Source organism: Rhinatrema bivittatum, chromosome 3 (genome assembly GCF_901001135.1).
Source record: "Rhinatrema bivittatum chromosome 3, aRhiBiv1.1, whole genome shotgun sequence".
Classification (NCBI taxonomy): Eukaryota; Metazoa; Chordata; class Amphibia; order Gymnophiona; family Rhinatrematidae; genus Rhinatrema; species Rhinatrema bivittatum.
The window spans coordinates 529,734,805-529,753,473 of record NC_042617.1 but is presented as its reverse complement, the minus strand read 5'-3'; the positions used below and the strand labels follow the sequence as shown (position 1 = coordinate 529,753,473).

The window sequence follows — 18,669 nt, the reverse complement described above, 5'->3', positions numbered from 1 at the left end:
TGGGCCACCAAAAATATAATTGCACCAATCTCATAATACTCCTCCCGGCATGATGTTCCGACGAATGTCGGTATATAAAAATCAACAAATAAAATACTTATATTCTACCACCATAATTCTCATACTCTCAGCTACTTACTCATTGTCCTCATTGAGAGTAAGCAAAATTGCTTACCTTGTAATAGGTGTTATCCCAGGACAGCAGGATGTAGTCCTCACATATGGGTGACGTCATCCACGGAGCCCTTAAGCGGGAAAAACTTCTGGCAAGTTTCTAGAAGCTTTTAACTGGCTGCCTGAGGCTACTGAGCATGCCCGGCATGCCATGATATTCCTTGCCACAGGGGTCTCACTCCAGTCTTGTATGTAGCAATAAGCATAAGCAAAATTAAAATAATAAAGTCTGAGGCCCAACTCCGCGGGGTGGCGGGCGGGTTCCGTGAGGACTACATCCTGCTGTCCTGGGATAACACCTATTACAAGGTAAGCAATTTTGCTTTATCCCAGGACAAGCAGGATGCTAGTCCTCACATATGGGTGATTAGCAAGCTAGAGGCTGAGTCATTGTCCGTGCAGGTAGCAGTGATGCTTTGTTGAGGAAATGATGCAGCCGGAGTTCACAGCAGGTTGGCTGTAGAAGGAGTTGGGATTAAACTGGAAACAAGTTCTTTAAGACAGATTGTCCATAGGCTGAATCCTGTCGTCCTTCCTTGTCTAAACAGTAGTGAGCTGCAAAGGTGTGGAGAGAAGTCCATGTTGCTGCTTTACAAATGTCAATGATTGGTACTGAACGAAAATGCGCTACTGAAGTTGACATTGCTCTTACTGAATGTGCCTTTACTCGCCCTTGGAGAGGAAGGCCTGCTTTTGTATAGCAAAATTGTATGCAGTCTGCTAACCAATTGGATAGAGTATGCTTTCCCACTGCTTTACCTGGCTTATTTGGGTCATAAGAGACGAAAAGCTGATTGGATTGTCTGAGGGACGTAGTGCGATTCAAGTAATAGGACAATGCACGTTTACAGTCCAAAGTGTGTAAAGCTCTTTCGCCTTGATGAGAGTGAGGCTTTGGAAAGAATGTGGGTAGAACTATAGTTTGATTTAAGTGGAATTCCGTAACTACCTTGGGAAGGAATTTTGGATGTGTTCGGAGAACCACTCTGTCATGGAGAAACTTTGTATAAGGTTCATATGTGACAAGTGCTTGTAATTCACTAACCCTCCTAGCTGATGTAATGGCTATGAGGAAAATAGTTTTCCATGTAAGAAATTTAAGTTCACAGGTATCTATGGGTTCGAAGGGAGAACGCATTAATCCTGTTAAGACCAGATTCAGGTCCCATTGCGTAGCTGGGGGCCGAATTGGTGGTTTAAGTTGAGTTAGACCTCTCATGAATCTACTGACGAGAGGTTGTGTTGAAATTGGTGCATCTCCTATCTTGTTATGATAAGCTGAGATTGCACTTAAATGTACTCTGATTGACGATGTCTGAAGACCAGAGTCTGAAAGATAGTACAGATAATCTAGTAGAGTAGCTGTGGGGCAAGTGAAAGGATCTGTATTGTTTTGCTTGCACCAGGAAGTAAATCGTTTCCACTTGAAAGAATAATTCTTTCTTGTGGAAGGTTTGCGGGAAGCTATAAGCACCTGAGAAACATTAGTTGAGAGGTTAAGTGATTGTAAGATCAAGCTTTCAACATCCATGCTGTCAAGGATAGGGATTGAAGGTTGGGATGGCGCAACCGGCCCTGATCCTGAGTGATGAGAGTGGGAGCTACTCCCAGGCGTATTGGATCCTTGATTGACAGGTCTAGCAGTGTGGGAAACCATACTTGTCGAGGCCAATATGGGGCTATGAGAATCATGGACCCCTTGTCCTGTTGTAGCTTCACCAGCGTCTTGGTGATAAGCGGTATTGGAGGATATGCATACAGTAGGCCTGAGTTCCAAGGGCGAGCAAAGGCGTCCTTGGCTGGTTGGTGCGTCTGGTTGTGTCGAGAACAGAAGCTGTCCACCTTGTGGTTCAGATGCGATGCAAAGAGGTCTATTGTTGGTTGTCCCCAACGTTGGAATATGTTGGTCGCAACAGAGGGATTTAGAGACCATTCGTGTGGTTGGAACTGGCGACTGAGTCGGTCTGCTAGTACATTGTGAATCCCTGCTAGATAAGTGGCCTGTAGGAACATTGAGTGGTTCAAGGCCCAGTCCCAAATTTGTGCCGCTTCCTGACAAAGGAGATACGAGCCCGTACCTCCCTGTTTGTTGATGTACCACATGGCTACAGTATTGTCTGTTTGGATTAGCACAGTCTTGTGTGAAAGGCAGTCCTTGAACGCATGCAGCGCATAACGTATAGCTCGAAGTTCCAGAAAATTGATTTGGTAAGTGGCCTCGAGTTTTGTCCAAGTCCCTTGTGTTTGGAAAGAGTTCACATGAGCTCCCCATCCCAAGGTGGATGCATCTGTAGTTACTGTTATCTGAGGGATCGGTTTTTGGAAGGGCAGGCCCTTGCGCAAATTGTCCTTGAGTGTCCACCATCGTAGCGATGAGCGCAGCTGGTGGGTTACTTGGATGCGAGAGTGAAGTGGCTGAATGGCTTGGATCCATTGTGATCGAAGAGTCCATTGGGTTAGTCGCATGGCAAGTCTTGCCATAGGAGTGACGTGAACCGTTGACGCCATGTGGCCTAGTAAGATTAGAAACTGATGAGCTGTTGCTTGCGGTTGTATGGACATGGAGTACGCCAACCGGGACAGTGTTTGAGCACGATCTTCTGGAAGAAAAGCTTGTGCAAGGTTTGTGTCTAGTTCTGCTCCTATGTACTGTAGCAGATGAGACGGCTGAAGGTGGGATTTTTGATAGTTTATTAGAAAACCCAACCTGTGAAGCAACTGTATTGTGTAACGGAGAGACGTTAGTGCTCCTTGATGCGACTGGCTTTTTATTAGCCAATCGTCTAGGTAAGGGAAGACATGAACACCTTGCTTGTGTAAATGTCCTGCTATTACTGCTAGACATTTTGTGAATACTCTGGGAGCTGAGGCGAGGCCGAATGGTAGGACTCTGTATTGAAAATGCTGGTGTCCCACCTTGAATCTTAGGTACTTGCGATGAGGTGGGAATATAGGTATATGAGTATAAGCATCTTGAAGATCCAGAGAACAAAGCCAATCCTCCCTTTGTATGAGGGGAAGTATGGTGCCTAATGATACCATCCTGAATTTTTCTTTTCTTAGAAATTTGTTGAGATTTCTGAGATCTAGAATGGGACGAAGTCCTCCTGTTTTCTTTGGAATGAGGAAATATCGGGAATAGAATCCTCTTCCCTTCTGGGAGTGGGGCACGTGTTCCACAGCCTTTGCTTTCAGAAGAGTAGATAATTCCATTTGTAATTGAGGAATGTGTTCGAGATAGGAGTTTTGTGGAGGAAACTCCTGCGGGGAAGTTGTGAAGTCCAGATGGTAACCTTGTTGGACTATGGATAAGACCCATTGATCTGTGGTGATGTTTTCCCATTCGTTGTAAAATTGGGAAATCCTTCCCCCTACTGGTAACTGTGGAAAGGGGTTTGGTTGGCTCCGTTCTCTGGTACTGCTTTCAAAAGCCAGAGGTGGAAGCAGTTTGGGGCGGAGGCTGAGGTCTTGCCGCTCTCTGCTGTCTTTGTTGAGGCCGTTGTTGAGGCCTTGTAGAGCGTGGTCTAGAAGCCTGAGGGTAATATCTCCTCGGCCTGTAGAAAGGTCGTCTTGTATCCCTACGCGGAGGCTTGCGGGCAGGATGAGTTGCAGGATCATGGGACAAAGTGGAGAGCTGCTTTAAAGTTTCAGAGTGCTCTCTAAGCTGTGCCACGGCGTCTTGTACCTTTGTTCCAAACAAGTTGTCACCTTGGCAAGGCAAGTCTACCAGCTTATCCTGGATTTCTGGACGTAAGTCCGAAGCCTTCAACCAGGCCCATCTACGGGCACTGATACCAGATGCTGCCGTTCTGGAGGAAGTCTCAAAGGCATCATACGCCGCTCGCACCTCATGTTTGCCCGCATCCAGTCCCTTCTGCACAATCTGTTGTGCTGCCTCTTGGTGTTGTTGAGGGAGAGATGGGAGAAATTCCTCTATCTGCTTCCACAGATTTCTTTGATGCTGTGTCATATATAGTTGGTACGCAGCAATTTTGCCATTTAGCATCGCTCCCTGGTAAATTTTTCGCCCCATCAGGTCCAGGAATCTGTTATCTTTCCCTGGAGGGATAGAGGCGTGCGTCCTAGATCTGCGTGACTTTTTCTGCGCAGATTCTACAACTAATGAGTTGTGTGGCAGTTGTGGTTTCTTGAACCCTGGGGCTGCTTGGACTAAATATGTAGAGTCCACTCTACGATTTACTCCAGGTGTTGTACACGGGTGCTCCCAAATCCTTTGCTGAAGTTGCAGCAGCACTTCATGCACTGGGATAGCCAAGTTATGTTTTGGGGGATCTACAAACTGTAGTATCTCCAGTGTCTGCTGCCTTTCATCCTTCTCTGCTTGAAGTTGAAAGGGGATGGATTCTGACATTTCCTGCACGAAGGAAGCAAAGGATAAATCCTCGGGAGGGGATTGCTTCTTGGCCTGAGGCGGAGTACCTTCAGATAGAAAATCCTCCGAAGAGTGCTCTGACTGTGTATCAGACCATGAATCTGTTGGGACCTGGTGTGAACGATGGTCTAGCTTTGGAGATGGTGCCATCCCAGACGGTCCTTGTAGAGGATCTTGAGTGTCCGGCTCACCCTCACTGGTATCACTCTGTCCCTCAGGCTGTGCAGGCAAGGAAGCTAATAGATCCTGGTATCTTTTTGTTAGCAGTGCATGCAGTCTTCTGTCAGAAGAAACTTCTGTAGTCTGCAGGGATGTATGTTTAGATTTCCCTGATGCCTTTTTCCCTTGTCCTGGTTTGGACAGGGCTAGGGTGTACCGAGGTGCTACCTGTGCAGCAGTAGGCAGTGCTGTAGTCAGGAAGGAGAACATAGAAATGGGAATCAAGGAGGAGATAGGCCTAGGGGCCATTGCGGACACCGATTCCATCGATGGATCTGACAGCTGTATCGATGATGAAGCTGCAGAGATCATCGGAGTAGCAGGTATCGCTGAAGAGCAGCTGGCCGCATCCATCGGCACAGAAAGTGCTGTTTGCGGAGATGCTGCAGTCGTCCTCGGCATCGAGATCGATGATGGCACCGGTAGTGGCATCGATATCGACGATGGCACCGGCATCGAGGAGGGCATCGACTCGATAGTCGGCATCGATTGAGTCATCGGCATCGGCCCGATGGCTGGCATCGACTGAGAAGTCGGCATCGACCCGGAGGTCGGCATCGGCCCTAGGGTCGGCATCGGCGATGTCGCCGGCATGTTTTCCTTGAGGGCATCGGTGACAATTTTCTTAATTAACGCCGTTAAATCTGTCACGGAAGTCGATGGAATCGATTCCTCTGTCGGTGCTGCGGAGGTCGATGACAATTTCCGCTGCTTAGATACCGGTTCCTCCGGCGGTGGTAACGGAGGGATGGAATGATGTCTGCGGTGTTTGTGCTTTGTACGCACCTCAGAAACAGATTTTGACGATGCCACTGACGGTGTTGGCGATGAAGCGTCTCCTGAACCCTCTGGAATTCTCGTCTTGAGAAGTATCTTCTTCGATAAACCTACCGGTGAAGATTTTGTCGATGACGAGGGCGACGGCGATGGCCGGATTTGAAAAATCTGGGCCATTTTTTCCTGGCGAAGTTTCCTACCCTTCACCGTCATTTCTTGACACTGGGCACAGGAGGCGATGTCATGGTCTCCTCCTAGGCAGCGGACGCAGTCGACGTGCGGGTCCGTGATTGACATAGTCCGGTTGCAGGCCGGACATTTTTTGAATCCGGAAGTTTTTTCCGTCGACATCCGTCGATGATTCCGGATTCCTTTTTCACAAAAAATTATGTGATTCACCAGCCGGTGACAAACCGAGTAAGACCCGAAAGGGGTAAAAATTTTGTAATTTAAGTTTGTCGTTGTGAGGTAACTCACAGGGCTCCTGGAAGCCGCGATGCGGATAGCAGCGTGGAAAAAAGAAGACTGGAGTGAGACCCCTGTGGCAAGGAATATCATGGCATGCCGGGCATGCTCAGTAGCCTCAGGCAGCCAGTTAAAAGCTTCTAGAAACTTGCCAGAAGTTTTTCCCGCTTAAGGGCTCCGTGGATGACGTCACCCATATGTGAGGACTAGCATCCTGCTTGTCCTGGGATAAAGAGAATTATGGTGGTAGAATATGAGTAGGGAGGAGTATTATTAATGGTGTTTATATATTATAGGAATTGTGGTTGACATTTGGACACATGTGAGCAGTGGAGACTACGGTGGGGGAATTGCCTGTGTAGAAGATATTGAGCCAGGAACTTGAAGGGAATGCTGTATGAATATATCCCCTGACGAAGCTTGAAACAAGGTGTTGTGGATTTGGGAAAGGTGCGGATTTTAGGGGTTCAGGTAATATGTGTGATATGTGGATGGTAGGATGTATGAATGAGTGGTATGTATGGGTGTGATAAGAACATGTGTTTATTTGTTTACATGGGATTATGTGTTTTTATGATTATGATGTAAAAATTGTGTAATGTACTGGTAACATGTTTACATGTGTCAATTGTGAATGTATATGATGGTTTGGTAAAATATTATATGCATGTTTAATACAGTTTTGTAAGATATGATAAATAAAAAATATAGTGGTTTGAATCTATTTAATTCTGGTTATAAATGAGATTGGTGCACTTATATTTTTGCTGCCCCTATATGTATATGCTGTGTACTACAATCTGTAGGGGAATGTGATAAATACAGAGAGTTTACCACCCTGGAAAGGAACACCCCAACCCTGACTGACATGGGAAGAACAGATCAGATATGCGTTGGCCTGGGGGAAAACATCCTAACTGCAACTGTCCCAGGAGGGGTGATGCAGCCACCATATACCATTCTGGGAGGGAACACACAAACCCCACTCAACCTGGGAGGGATAAACACAGCCCACCAGCAAAGCATCAATGCGGGTGGGAATCTACCTGCCTCAGTCATCACTGCCCCCATGGGTGGGATCCATCATACAGAACCCGCCCTAATTAATCTAGGCAGTGGCACTGCAGCTGGAGCCAGAGTCCCAACCATGAAGGAAGAAACCCACAAAGTAGGAGGGAAAAGAAAAAAAAAAAAAAAGTAAAAGTCTATGCCAGTGCAACCTCCGGGGATGAAACAACCCCCCGCCCCCCCACCACTCGCACTGATCAAAATTTTTCTACCCCAACTTCTCCTAAGCCAACATTTGCGTCGTAGTAGCTGGGGGCAACGCAAATGTGACATGCAAACCGGTACCCGATAGGGTCACCTCCGCTAACCCTTTTGTTGGGATAGGATGAAGCCATGTGGTCCAATACCCTATGCTACCTGACGAGGAGCCCCAGGACTATTTATTTATGTAAAATCTTTTCTATACCATCATTAAGTTATTTACCATCATAACGGTTTACAGGCAGGCACAAATAGGCAACACAAATGTTAGTACTTAACAGAGGTGCCACTAGATAACCGGTAACATATAATTCCATACAATATCTATTTGAATCACATCATATAATGTCCATTGAATACATGTCTCATGGTTAGCTTACATGTAATTCGTTCTTGTACTTTCAGGTTTAATCTACTTTTATCAGTGAGAGTTTATGGCGGAGCTGGTCGGACCAAAAAATATTATAGCGTGCGGCAAAACGTATGGAAAAGCAGACCTTTTTTTGCCAATTTAGCTGCTGCTCACCAGGCGCTCGCAGAGGGAGTGGTGGTAAAGGGGATCTTTCATCCGCTGGAGCCCTTAGATGGGCTAGGGACAAAAGTGACTCTCCCCAACGTCCCTCCCTTCCTCCCACCGGCTACCCTGGTGGCATGGCTGGTGATCTTGGGAAAATTAAAATCGCCAGTTTCAGCACTCCCAAGGGACATAAGGACCGCTCCCTTAAGCACATTCATTCCTACCGAAGGGAAGTGCTAACAAAATCGAATAGGGGCCAAGAGGAGGCTGAGGGGTAGTTCGCCATCCCCTGTAAAGGACACCTGTACTGTATTTACTACTATGCAGCAGAGGAGCAAGGTGCTACAACTGTAGGGGAATAGGACAAACCCAAAAAGTATGTCCTGTAGCCAAAAACACAGCTAAGTCTAACCCCTCAACAGCCACAGAGCTGTGCACCTCAGCCACAGCAACCCCGTTGGACCCTCACCTGCAAGCCTTAAGCCCCTCTGAACACAGTCCTAAGGAAAGGGCCGCCCCTTAGGTAGCCCAGGTTGAAAGGAAGGGCCCCCAGCCCCAATGCAACCATCGGCGAAGCCCCAACCCCTGAAAGAACGGCGAGTGCCCAGTGACAACAGCAGGAAGAGAGAGCCACCCGACTGGCTCTGTCATTGTGGAAGTTATGGTCTCTGATCCCTCCCTCTCTACAGGCCCACGGCTGAAAAGTCGGGATGCCAGATAGAAGATCCCACGTGCAAAATTGTGAAGAAGGGGAAAAAAAAACCACAGAGAGGAAACAAAAAGGAAAAAAAGTCTACGACCCTGACTGAGAAAGTCCTTCCCGCCTCAAGTGACACCGCGGAATTCACTCCAAAAGGTTGAGGAGAAAGAGGTAGCTCCAATAGAAGACTCACTCTCTGGTGAGGGAAATCCAGCTCCTGATGTGACGCTGCCACCTGCGGGGGGACATGCTGCTCAAATTATCCAAACAGAGGAAAGGGAAGAACCATGTGAGGCCGAGGAGGAAGCAGAAAGAAAAACCCCTGCCAAAGGACCTTGGCTAAGGGAATACATAATCTAAGAAATCGTGAGCTCCCCGAATCCCCTGACCTATCCTCCTACTGCTGAGAAAGCGAGCCTTGGCAAGAGGAATTATCTCCTGACCGAAGCCAGAGTTTCCATCACCATCACCTGGACCAGGGAGGCGAGTCTGGAGAGGAACCGGCTACGTGTGAAACACTATTCAGAACCATGGTGCACTCACGCTTGCGAGCAGTGCACTTACATGCAGTTTCCACTAACAGCATTCAGAAGTTCATGGCCGATTAGGCTGTGAACAGTGTTCTCTGCCCGTCCCCCCCTTCCAAGTATACCCTACTACTTAACATCTAGAATGAAAGGGTGTAAGATGCATCTGTAATGATGAGCTAAAGGACACTAATGTTTTTTTTTACTGCTAGTGCTTCCTTGCTGCCCACGGGCAGTGTATTTTCTTTGAACGGACTGACAACTTTGCACCTTCTTTATTTAAAAATTTAGAGTAGGTTGAAACAACCCAAAGCCAAAACCCAATCAATCTCGACAGCCATGCATGTTTAGTATCTGAAAATCATCATGGGATACCTCGCTTTTAATAGCTGGACACGTTCTCCCCTTGTTTCCCTTGCGTGGCACCACAGGATGTGGGACCTTGCTTCACTCGACTTTTTCTTCTCTTGCTGAGGACGGAGCGCCCCAGCGTCCAACGTTAAAAACAGGCCTGGTCTTGGCTGAGAGAGGAGTCGGGTGCAGCTCTGAGGCTTTTGGGGGAAAAATTGCTCTTTTCCCCTAGCACTCTTTTTCCTTTTACCTGTGGTTTTTCCCAATTGCTGCAGCAGCCTCTCCTCTCCCCCTAAAACAAGCAAGCTTGCTTTGCTCCTTCCCTCTCCCCTATCGATTCTTTTTGCTTGCTGCCGTTCCCCAGGCTAATCACCAGCCAGAGCCCGCCTGCTCCTGGTTCCCTCCCAGGCTCACTGTCCTCACTCCTGCTTCTCCAAATTACAAAGTAAAACCTTTTCTTTCACATTACACTTGCTGGGGCAGTGGGAGTGGTGTGTGGGGGCTTGTGCCTGGAGAGAAAATGGCACAGTTACCCTGAGTTAGGAGCAGAAAAAAAGGAAGTTTCTTTTGGAAATGCCAAAAGAGAGCCAAGAGGCTCAAAATGCAAAAGACCTCTCTCCCTGAAGAAAATGACCCAAACCCAATACCTGACCATTGTCAAACAGAACCTTTAATGTTAAACCAAGCTGAAGGCATTTCTACTTCCCTCTCTTCCTGCCCTCAAGAGTCTAGACCCCAAAGTGAGACAGGCCAACTCTCACCCCCTTTCATAGCTGAAAGGGGGACAGAGAAGTCATTGTCAGACTCTGGGGAAAAGCCAGTAGGAAGTATAAAGAAAGAGTTCAGAACTTCCTCCCTTCCTTCAAAGGATAACCTTTAAGAAGATCCAGGAGGAAATGGCACAGAAGACAGTACAAGAGAGAGAGAGTGGATGAGGGAAGAAGCCTTTAAATGGCCCTTCCGCCCTCGAGAAATACCAAAGAAAAAGATAATATTCACAAGCAAGGGTAATAAAGCAATCATTACTGACCCTAAAACAGACAACACCCAGAGTACTGTCAGCTTCCCAAGTAAACACAGCAGTCACCTCCCCACAGGACTACCCCCTTCTAGACAAGGAGAAAGTGAACCCTCCATCCCAGAGACCAAAGAACAACATAAGAACATGCCATGCTGGGTCAGACCAAGGGTCCATCAAGCCCAGCATCCTGTTTCCAACAGAGGCCAAACCAGGCTACAAGTACCTGGCAAGTAACCAAGTCTATCCCATGCTACTGATGCCAGTAATAGCAGTGGCTAGTTTCTAAGTCAACTTGATTAATAGCAGGTAATGGACTTCTCCAAACCTTTTTTAAACCCAGCTACACTAACTGCACTAACCACATCCCCTGGCAACAAATTCCAAAGTTTAATTGTGCATTGAGTGCAAAAGAACTTTCTCCGATTAGTTTTAAATGTGCCCCATGCTAACTTCATGGAGTGCCCCCTAGTCCTTCTATTATCCGAAAGAGTAAATAACCGATTCACATCTACCTGTTCTAGAACTCTCATAATCTTAAAGACCTCTATCATATCCCCCCTCAGCCATCTCTTCTCCAAACTGAACAGCCCTAATCTCTCTAATCTTTCCTCATAGGGGAGCTGTTCCAGCCCCTTTATCATTTTGGTCGCCCTTCTCTGTACCTTCTCCATCTCAACTATATCATTTTTTAGATGGGGCGACCAGAATTGTACACAATATTCAAGGTGCGATCTCACCATGGAGCGATACAGAGGCATTATGACATTTTCCGTTTTATTAACCATTCCCTTTCTAATAATTCCCAACATTCTGTTTGCTTTTTTGACTGCTGCAGCACACTGAGCTGACGATTTCAATGTGTTATCCACTATGACGCCTAGATCTCTTACTTCGGTTGTAGCACCTAATATGGAACTTAACATTGTGCAACTATAGCATGGGTTATTTTTCCCTATGTGCATCACCTTGCACTTATCCATATTAAAATTCATCTGCCATTTGGATGCCTAATTTTCCAGTCTCACACGGTCTTCCTGCAATTTATCACAATCTGCTTGTGATTTAACTACTCTGAATAATTTTGTATCATCTGCAAATTTGATTACCTCACTAGTCGTATTCCTTTCCAGATCATTTATAAATATAGTGAAAAGCACGGCACAGGTCCCAGTACAGATCCCTGAGGCACTCTACTGCCCACTCCCTTCCACTGAGAAAATTGACCATTTAATTCTACTCTCTGTTTCCTGTCTTTTAACCAGTTTGTAATCCATGAAAGGACATCGCCACCTATCCCATGACTTTTTACTTTTCCTAGAAGCCTCTCATGAGGAACTTTATCAAATGCCTTCTGAAAATCCAAGTACACTACATCTAGCGGTTTACCTTTATCTACGTGTTTATTAACTCCTTCAAAAAAGTGAAGCAGATTTGAGAGGCAAGACTTGCCCTGGGTAAAGCCATGCTGACTTTGTTCCATTAAACCATGTCTTTCTATATGTTCTGTGATTTTGATGTTTAGAACACTTGCCACTATTTTTCCTGGCACTGAAGTCAGGCTAACCGGTCTGTAACTTCCCGGATCGCCCCTGGAGCCCTTTTTAAATATTGGGGTACATTAGCCACCCTCCAGTCTTCAGGTACAATGGATGATTTTAATGATAGGTTACAAATTTTTACTAATAGATCCTTCTTGCTCTCTATTAGTTCAGAGACCAGAATCAGAAAGCTGAATTCAAAATCAAAAGAAGAAAAGAGAGAGTTAAAGAAGTCACACGCTGTACAGCAGTGAATGCAGTACATAATGCGATAGTTCCTACAGTAGACCCCCATCTCTCCTTCTCCTTTTCCCATAGGAAATGGGAAAAGAGGGAGACTGACTTGGACAAGAACTAAATGCTCTGATTTCCCTTTGGCAGTAAGGGGGATTCTGCACTGTACCAGCCTTAAGTGCAGAGATACTCTCCAGCTTGTGTCTAAAATGGTCAAACCCCCTTCTGAGTTCCAGGAATCCAAGTACAGAAAGATCCCTAGAGGTATGAAGGGAGTCTGATGAGGTTATACACCCCCTCCCCCCAGAGGTACAGGGGCCAGGACCTTCATGTTCTGCTTTATAAAGTAAGAGGAAATCCAAGATGGTAAAGGAACAGGACTTATATTGTGCTGTTTACCACTGGTGCTGCTGATTCTTGCTTGCTTATTTTTTTTTCTTATTGCTCGTGCTCTGTTAGCATAGTTTTACTAAGGAATTATGATTCTTGCAGCTATTTCCACTATAGGAAAGTCATTTATTGACTTGCATTAATGGACTCATTGTGATGCCAAAATGGGCTCCATAATCCTCTAGAAGGGCAAATTTGGTGACCTGGTAGTGCTGGAATACCTCTATTGGACAGTGGAGAAATGGAGGAATTGGTGCAACCTTTTCCTATTTCTGTTTTGCGGCTGGCCAGTCAGGAGGCAGCGGACTGCTCATGGGCAACTGCTTTTACCGACAGATAGCTTTCTAGTGTGGCACTCCCTGGGATGTGGAACCACAAATTGGTCCTGTTCTAGTATTCATTCTGGCAATGAGCCTTCGGCAGCTCATTGCAGTATCTGCCTGTAAAAATAGGTCCAAGCTGGCTGCTTCACTAGCGCAGCAGCAGGGCACCTGGAGATTACAGGTGTTGGCCCGGAGACCCAGCAACTCCATTAGAATTCCAGAGTCTCCCCAGGTAGGTTTATGATGCAGCAGTTCCCTCAGGAGAATGGAAGTCAATATGATGCTGGCAGCCAGCTCAGTTCGTTACCTTGGCTACTGCATGTGGATGCAGAACTCCTTCACTACTGCTGATTCCCACACTCAAAGTGAATCACATCCAGGGCCCAGTGCACACTCGCCCTGTCTTAATCAACCTGGGGATAAGACAGAAGCTTGAAGGACTCAAAGATGAGAAGGTGCTGTGGGCACAGAGTGTGCTGCACAAAACAGGTTCCAGCTTCCAAGCCCTGCAACCTGCCCATTAATTTCCACACCCCAGGGCTCATGCTGTAGCTAGGAAGAGGCATGCATGCACAATGCATGTTCTCAGAAAGGAGTTTATCAGTTTAAGAGTCACTTCTGGTGTCTGTTCTTGCTGTAAGGTACAGAGAACAGAGCCCAGGTACTGGTCTGGATCTAAGCATTAGGCAGTGGTAACTTTTCCGTGGCACACTAATTGGGGAAACACTGTCTTAAATCATTAGCGCTGTAACTAATCATGAGCCTGCTATCACACTGGTTAGTAAATGAGATGCCACGATGTGCATGACTGCTATGTGCGACGAGGCTCCCCAGCCTACAGGGCAGAATGCGCTGGTGTACCTTGGTTCCATTGTAGAAGTCATCCATGCAAGTGGCATTCATGAAGGTTTGGTGGAAGTGAGTGCTCGTGTCAATGCCACCTGGGATCACCAGCTTGCCGGTGGCATCGATGACTTTTGCTCCTCCGGGGATCATCAGCTCCCGCCCCACTTGCTGGATGATGCCATTCTCAATGTAGACATCCGCCTCTTGAGTGCAGTCATCATTCACTACTTTTCCTCCCTTAATCAGGATCCGCACACTGGCTGAATTGGCGTGCATGGCTCTGGAAGACAAAAAAAGGCAATTTGAGGTCATATTGCAACAATTCAGTAAGTGGGGGGGGGGAGGGGAGAGAGCTGGCACACTGACTTATGCATTAGTTTTAAACCTCTATGGTCTTGGACTTGACTTCTGCTCTAGGTTTCAGCTGACATTGGTTTTGCCATCTCAAATGAGGTACACCATAGGGCCTTATGTATTAAGCATTTTCCCATAGACAGAAAATGGGTGAAACCCCTTAGTACATCAGGCTCTAAAAGGTGTATGGAGGGCTCAGAACTTGCACAGTAATGGAGAATTGCACCTCAAGACAAGGACATACTGGTAGAACTGTACAGGGATTAATCCTGGAAAAGGACATCCAAATGTTAGAAAAGGTACAAAGAAGAGCCAAGGAGACACAAGGGCTTATATGCTGAAAGACTTCCAGACTGCGACTATTTATATTAGAAAAAAACAAAACAAACAAACGACATGTAAGAGGAGATTTTTTTTACACTATAGAAATAGTGATTTTGCAGGTGATCCTTTTACCAAAGCAGGTACAAGCAAAAAAAAAAAAAGGGGGCATTCTCTAAAATTAAGGAAGGAACTTTTCACTCAAAGAGGTGACAGAGGGCACTATGGTTATAACACTATTGCTACTGAAAGGTTTTTCCCCCATTTTGTATCTAAGGGATACATTTTTAGCACATCTGGCCCACAATCAATTCAAAAGTAAACCGGACAAGTTTTAAAGGACAGAGATATTGGTGGGTAATGACAGTTACATGCCAGGAAAAAGTGCTGATCCTGCAACTGTGAGCAGATTGCCATATTTAGCATGGGGAAGGAATTTTGGTCATTGCTGCAGAACCGGTTATGGATGCAATGCTTTTTCTCTCCTACTTCTAATTTTCATGTCTACATTACTACTTGCTGTGCGCAGCACTGTGCTGAGACAAGAGACAATCCCTGCTCCAGGGAGCTAACAATTTAATTTAGCATTTTCATTCTGCCTTTTGTGATCACTTCAAAGAAAATTACATCAATGATTAGGTCCAATCGGAGTATCCACTCAAGACAGAGACTAGATAACTCCCGGTGATTTCAGAACATTTATTGTTACAGTAAAACTAGTTAAAAATCAACAGGCATGATCAGGGAGAAATAGATACAAGAGTGAAAAGCAGGCTGCCAAAGGCGAGGTTTTAAACTGGATTTGAACATGGCCAGCCCTGGATTTTCATGTTCCCTAGGAGTAAGGCTGTCAGAAGGTTGGATTCCATGGATCTCCAGTCTTCTTTCAACTTAACCAAATGTGTCACTATATAAGTCTGAAACTATTTATGTATTCAGCTCGCACTGCAGGGGAAAAATAATCCTGCTATGAAAGTTTGCATGGATTCACATGTCGGAAGGTACCAGTCGTTCTAGTAAGCAAAAACACTGCCTCTTACCTCTGACTCCCTCATCCCAAAATTCTGGCCTTCAGCTCCACTGCTTCTCTACCATCCATCCTGGTATTTTATGTATACTGTACTATGTAATGTACTCTGTAATCCCGTACCATACTCAGAGTACTCCAATAGGAAAGCAAGTAACAAATCATTGTAATAATACTTAACATTTCTATAGCGCTACTAGAAGTAGAATCTGATATATTACAGCTTTCACTTGCTGCTAATATCCAGACTGTCTGCCATGAATGCTTTACCACCTGCATCAGATCATCTTTTGCATCATGCGATCTAGTAGGCTTATTACATCAGAATCTTAGGCTTCCTTAGAGATAACTGTGTAGGCCCTGTGTTGTACTGTACTTTAACAAGATGGACAGAGATGAACATGATGAAGCCGGCATTCTTCCCAACACACTTGGTTGGGAGTGACTCTATGTGGCATATGCATGTGTCCCAGTGACCATTCTATGGCACAAGCTGCTGGCACTGTTTTCCCTGCCACAGCTTCCTCTGGCACCCGCTCGCCAGGGGTAGGAGGTTGCAGACTCCTGTGTGCTCCCTGATTTTGTCAGCACAGTTGCCCAATGTTTCGTTTCGGAGAACTACAATATAGAGGGCCACAGATAGACACAAACAGGACATGATGGGGTAAATATTCAAAAGCCATTCAGACGGATAACTCACAAGTTATCCATCTTAATGGCTTATCCGGCATAGTTAGCCTCTTATCCGGCTAAATTATAGCTGGACATAACAAGGGCGTTCCAGGGAAGGGTCCTATTATCCAGCTAACTCAGCTGAATAGCGGGTATATCTGGCTAAATTAGCTGCTTGGAAGCAGGTCTAAAGTTGTCAGGCCTCTTGAGGCCAGATAACTAGCTACTTACCCAGATATCTTCAGAAATAGCCGGGAAAGTAGCACACCTGTAAAAAACCAGTTGCCCACCTTCCCACCACCTGTCTCAACCCCTTTCCCCCACTCATAAAAAATAAAATAAAAAAAAAAAAAAGTGCAAGAAGATGAGTGCCAGTGGCCCATGCCTCCAGCCCCCCTCCTACTCTCCCAGTTACTGTGCAAATCGCCCCTCCTGATCTGCCAGGATTTCCTTGCTAAGCGATCCTGGTGTATGCTTCTGGTGTTACTTAGGTAATAGTGCTGGAAGCGTGCTGTGTAGAGTAGAAGTATGCTTCCGGTGTTATCACCTAAGTAGTTACCTACAACTTGTTCATGACCTTTATTTCCAAGACATGAAATCTGTCAACTATAGACATTAGGTCGTGACTTGCATAGTTTTTTTTCTCTGTTAATCTCACTTTAGTAATCATGTTGACATACAAGTGCAGTTCATCCCTAAAGATTCTGTTAAGGGTAGTAGCAACTGCTGCTCCATGCAGGCTAGTCCCAAGCCTTCTGTTAAGGGTAGCAGCAACTTTTCTTGCTTACCTGAGCTACAGAATAAGAGAGAAACAGTGATGCCTTCTTTAGCTCACCATTGGAAATTCGAGTTGGGTTGCAATCACTGGGTTATAAGGACCTGAATACCCTTTCCCTTTCTTCTGAAATTAGTAACCTCTCTCTTTAATAGCTGGTAAATATTCTGTTTACTCTGCTATATGCTCAACAGGATGGCGTGGACAGACCTTGTACATTAGAGAAGTTTGTTCTAGACTCCATCTCCCAGAAACCCCCTGGCCCTCCCAGATGTGATGTCAAACACTGAGGGAAATTTGAAACCCTACCCACACTGCCAGCAGCAGAGGCTTAAAAATGTTTTTTTTCAAGGCATGTGCCGTTTTAATTATATTTTGCTAATATTTTTGTACTTTCCTCGTCTTCCCTAAGACCTCTTGGGGCAACCTACAATTGCTTTCTTTTTCCAAATAGGGAGAGGACCTTTGTATTGTGAACAATGTTGTTCTCACGCTTCGCCCAATCCGACAAAGAGGAACAATGTTTTGAAGAGACTGTGGTGAACAAAGGCTGTGATGCTGCAAGATGGAGTGCGTTTTTCCCTCACTCTTTATTGTAGCCCAGACAGCTGCCTAGTCACCCTGATCCTAACAGCGACCCGCGATAGTGCCCAGTGGGATTCGGTTTCTCAGTAATGTGCTTACTCCGCCCCCTTGGAAGGAGATTAAACCAAACCTCAGCAAACAATAGCACTAGTAAAGCTCTCAAATCAAAGCCACTGAGTCAATTTGCGATCTGTCATCTGTGCTCATGGGCTGGCTCAGAGACCCAGCAAGCAGCACCTCACAACGGAATAAAAAACAAAACTCATTGGAGATGTCGGGGGCTAGCAACACTGACAGAGTGAGATGGGCAGTATCGGGTCCAGCAAGCCATATAAAGAAGAGAGAAGACTCCATTAGAAATGAATTTTGTGAAAGCCAGCTTGTAGAAAGGTCATGGTGGGTTGATTTTCACAAAAAAAGGATAACTGAACTTCAATGGGGTGTGCTCATCATTTTTTTGTGAAATTTTGCTGCAGAGCTCATTTGCATACATGGCAAGGGGTAGTGCAAACTTGCTGATCCCATGGGTTAGTACACTGGCCTTCTAGGGCTGCTATTGCAGGCCGATCATAAAAGCCAGCCTGCTCCCGAAGAGGTGCAACCATAGGTGGTCACCCCCTGGTAGCTCCTTCGGCAGCAACTCGGAAGAAAGGGAGCATTTGTGGATTGGAAATTTTCTGGCTTTATTAGTCCCTGTGAGTGGGAGGCAGGGGGAAAGGGACAGTTTATTGTGGTTTGTACTTTTACTGAACATATGATTGTAGTTTGGATGAATTGCTATTGCATTTTTGATTTATTGTTTGTAATATTGCCATTGTTGTGAGCCACTCTGGGTCCTTTGGGAAGGAGGGTGGGCTATAAATCAAAAATGTAACATAATGCAACACCAGAAGCACGATGAAAGGAAAGAAGGGACAGAGTGAACACTATAAAAAGGATGGAGAACTGACAAGGAGAAAGGAAGGAGGATATAGAGAGGGCAATGGAAGTGGGAGAGAAGAAAAAAAAGAGAACGTTAAGAAGGAGATACACAGTAAGGCTAACGATGCTACATAACCCTGTTAGGTTTAAACAAAGGATAATTTAAAGAAAGCTGAGGCGAAATGGGTTAAAAACTGGTATCAGTATCGGAAAAGGGGTCTGATGGGCACCAGGCAGAGCTGTTCCCTGGAAGTTTGTTCACATATTTAC

At 45.7% G+C, this 18,669-nt stretch overlaps 1 protein-coding gene across 1 annotated transcript in view; it reads right to left on the bottom strand.

Annotated features, from left to right (window-relative positions):
• The window catches only part of DPYSL5 (dihydropyrimidinase like 5), a 159,981-nt gene extending 145,961 nt beyond the window's left edge, over positions 1–14,020 (bottom strand). The window contains exon 1 of the mRNA XM_029596282.1: positions 13,760–14,020. Within this exon, the coding sequence (XP_029452142.1) occupies positions 13,760–14,020 (261 nt within the window). The remainder of the gene's footprint in view (positions 1–13,759) is intronic.
• Between the last annotated feature and the right edge of the window lie 4,649 nt (positions 14,021–18,669).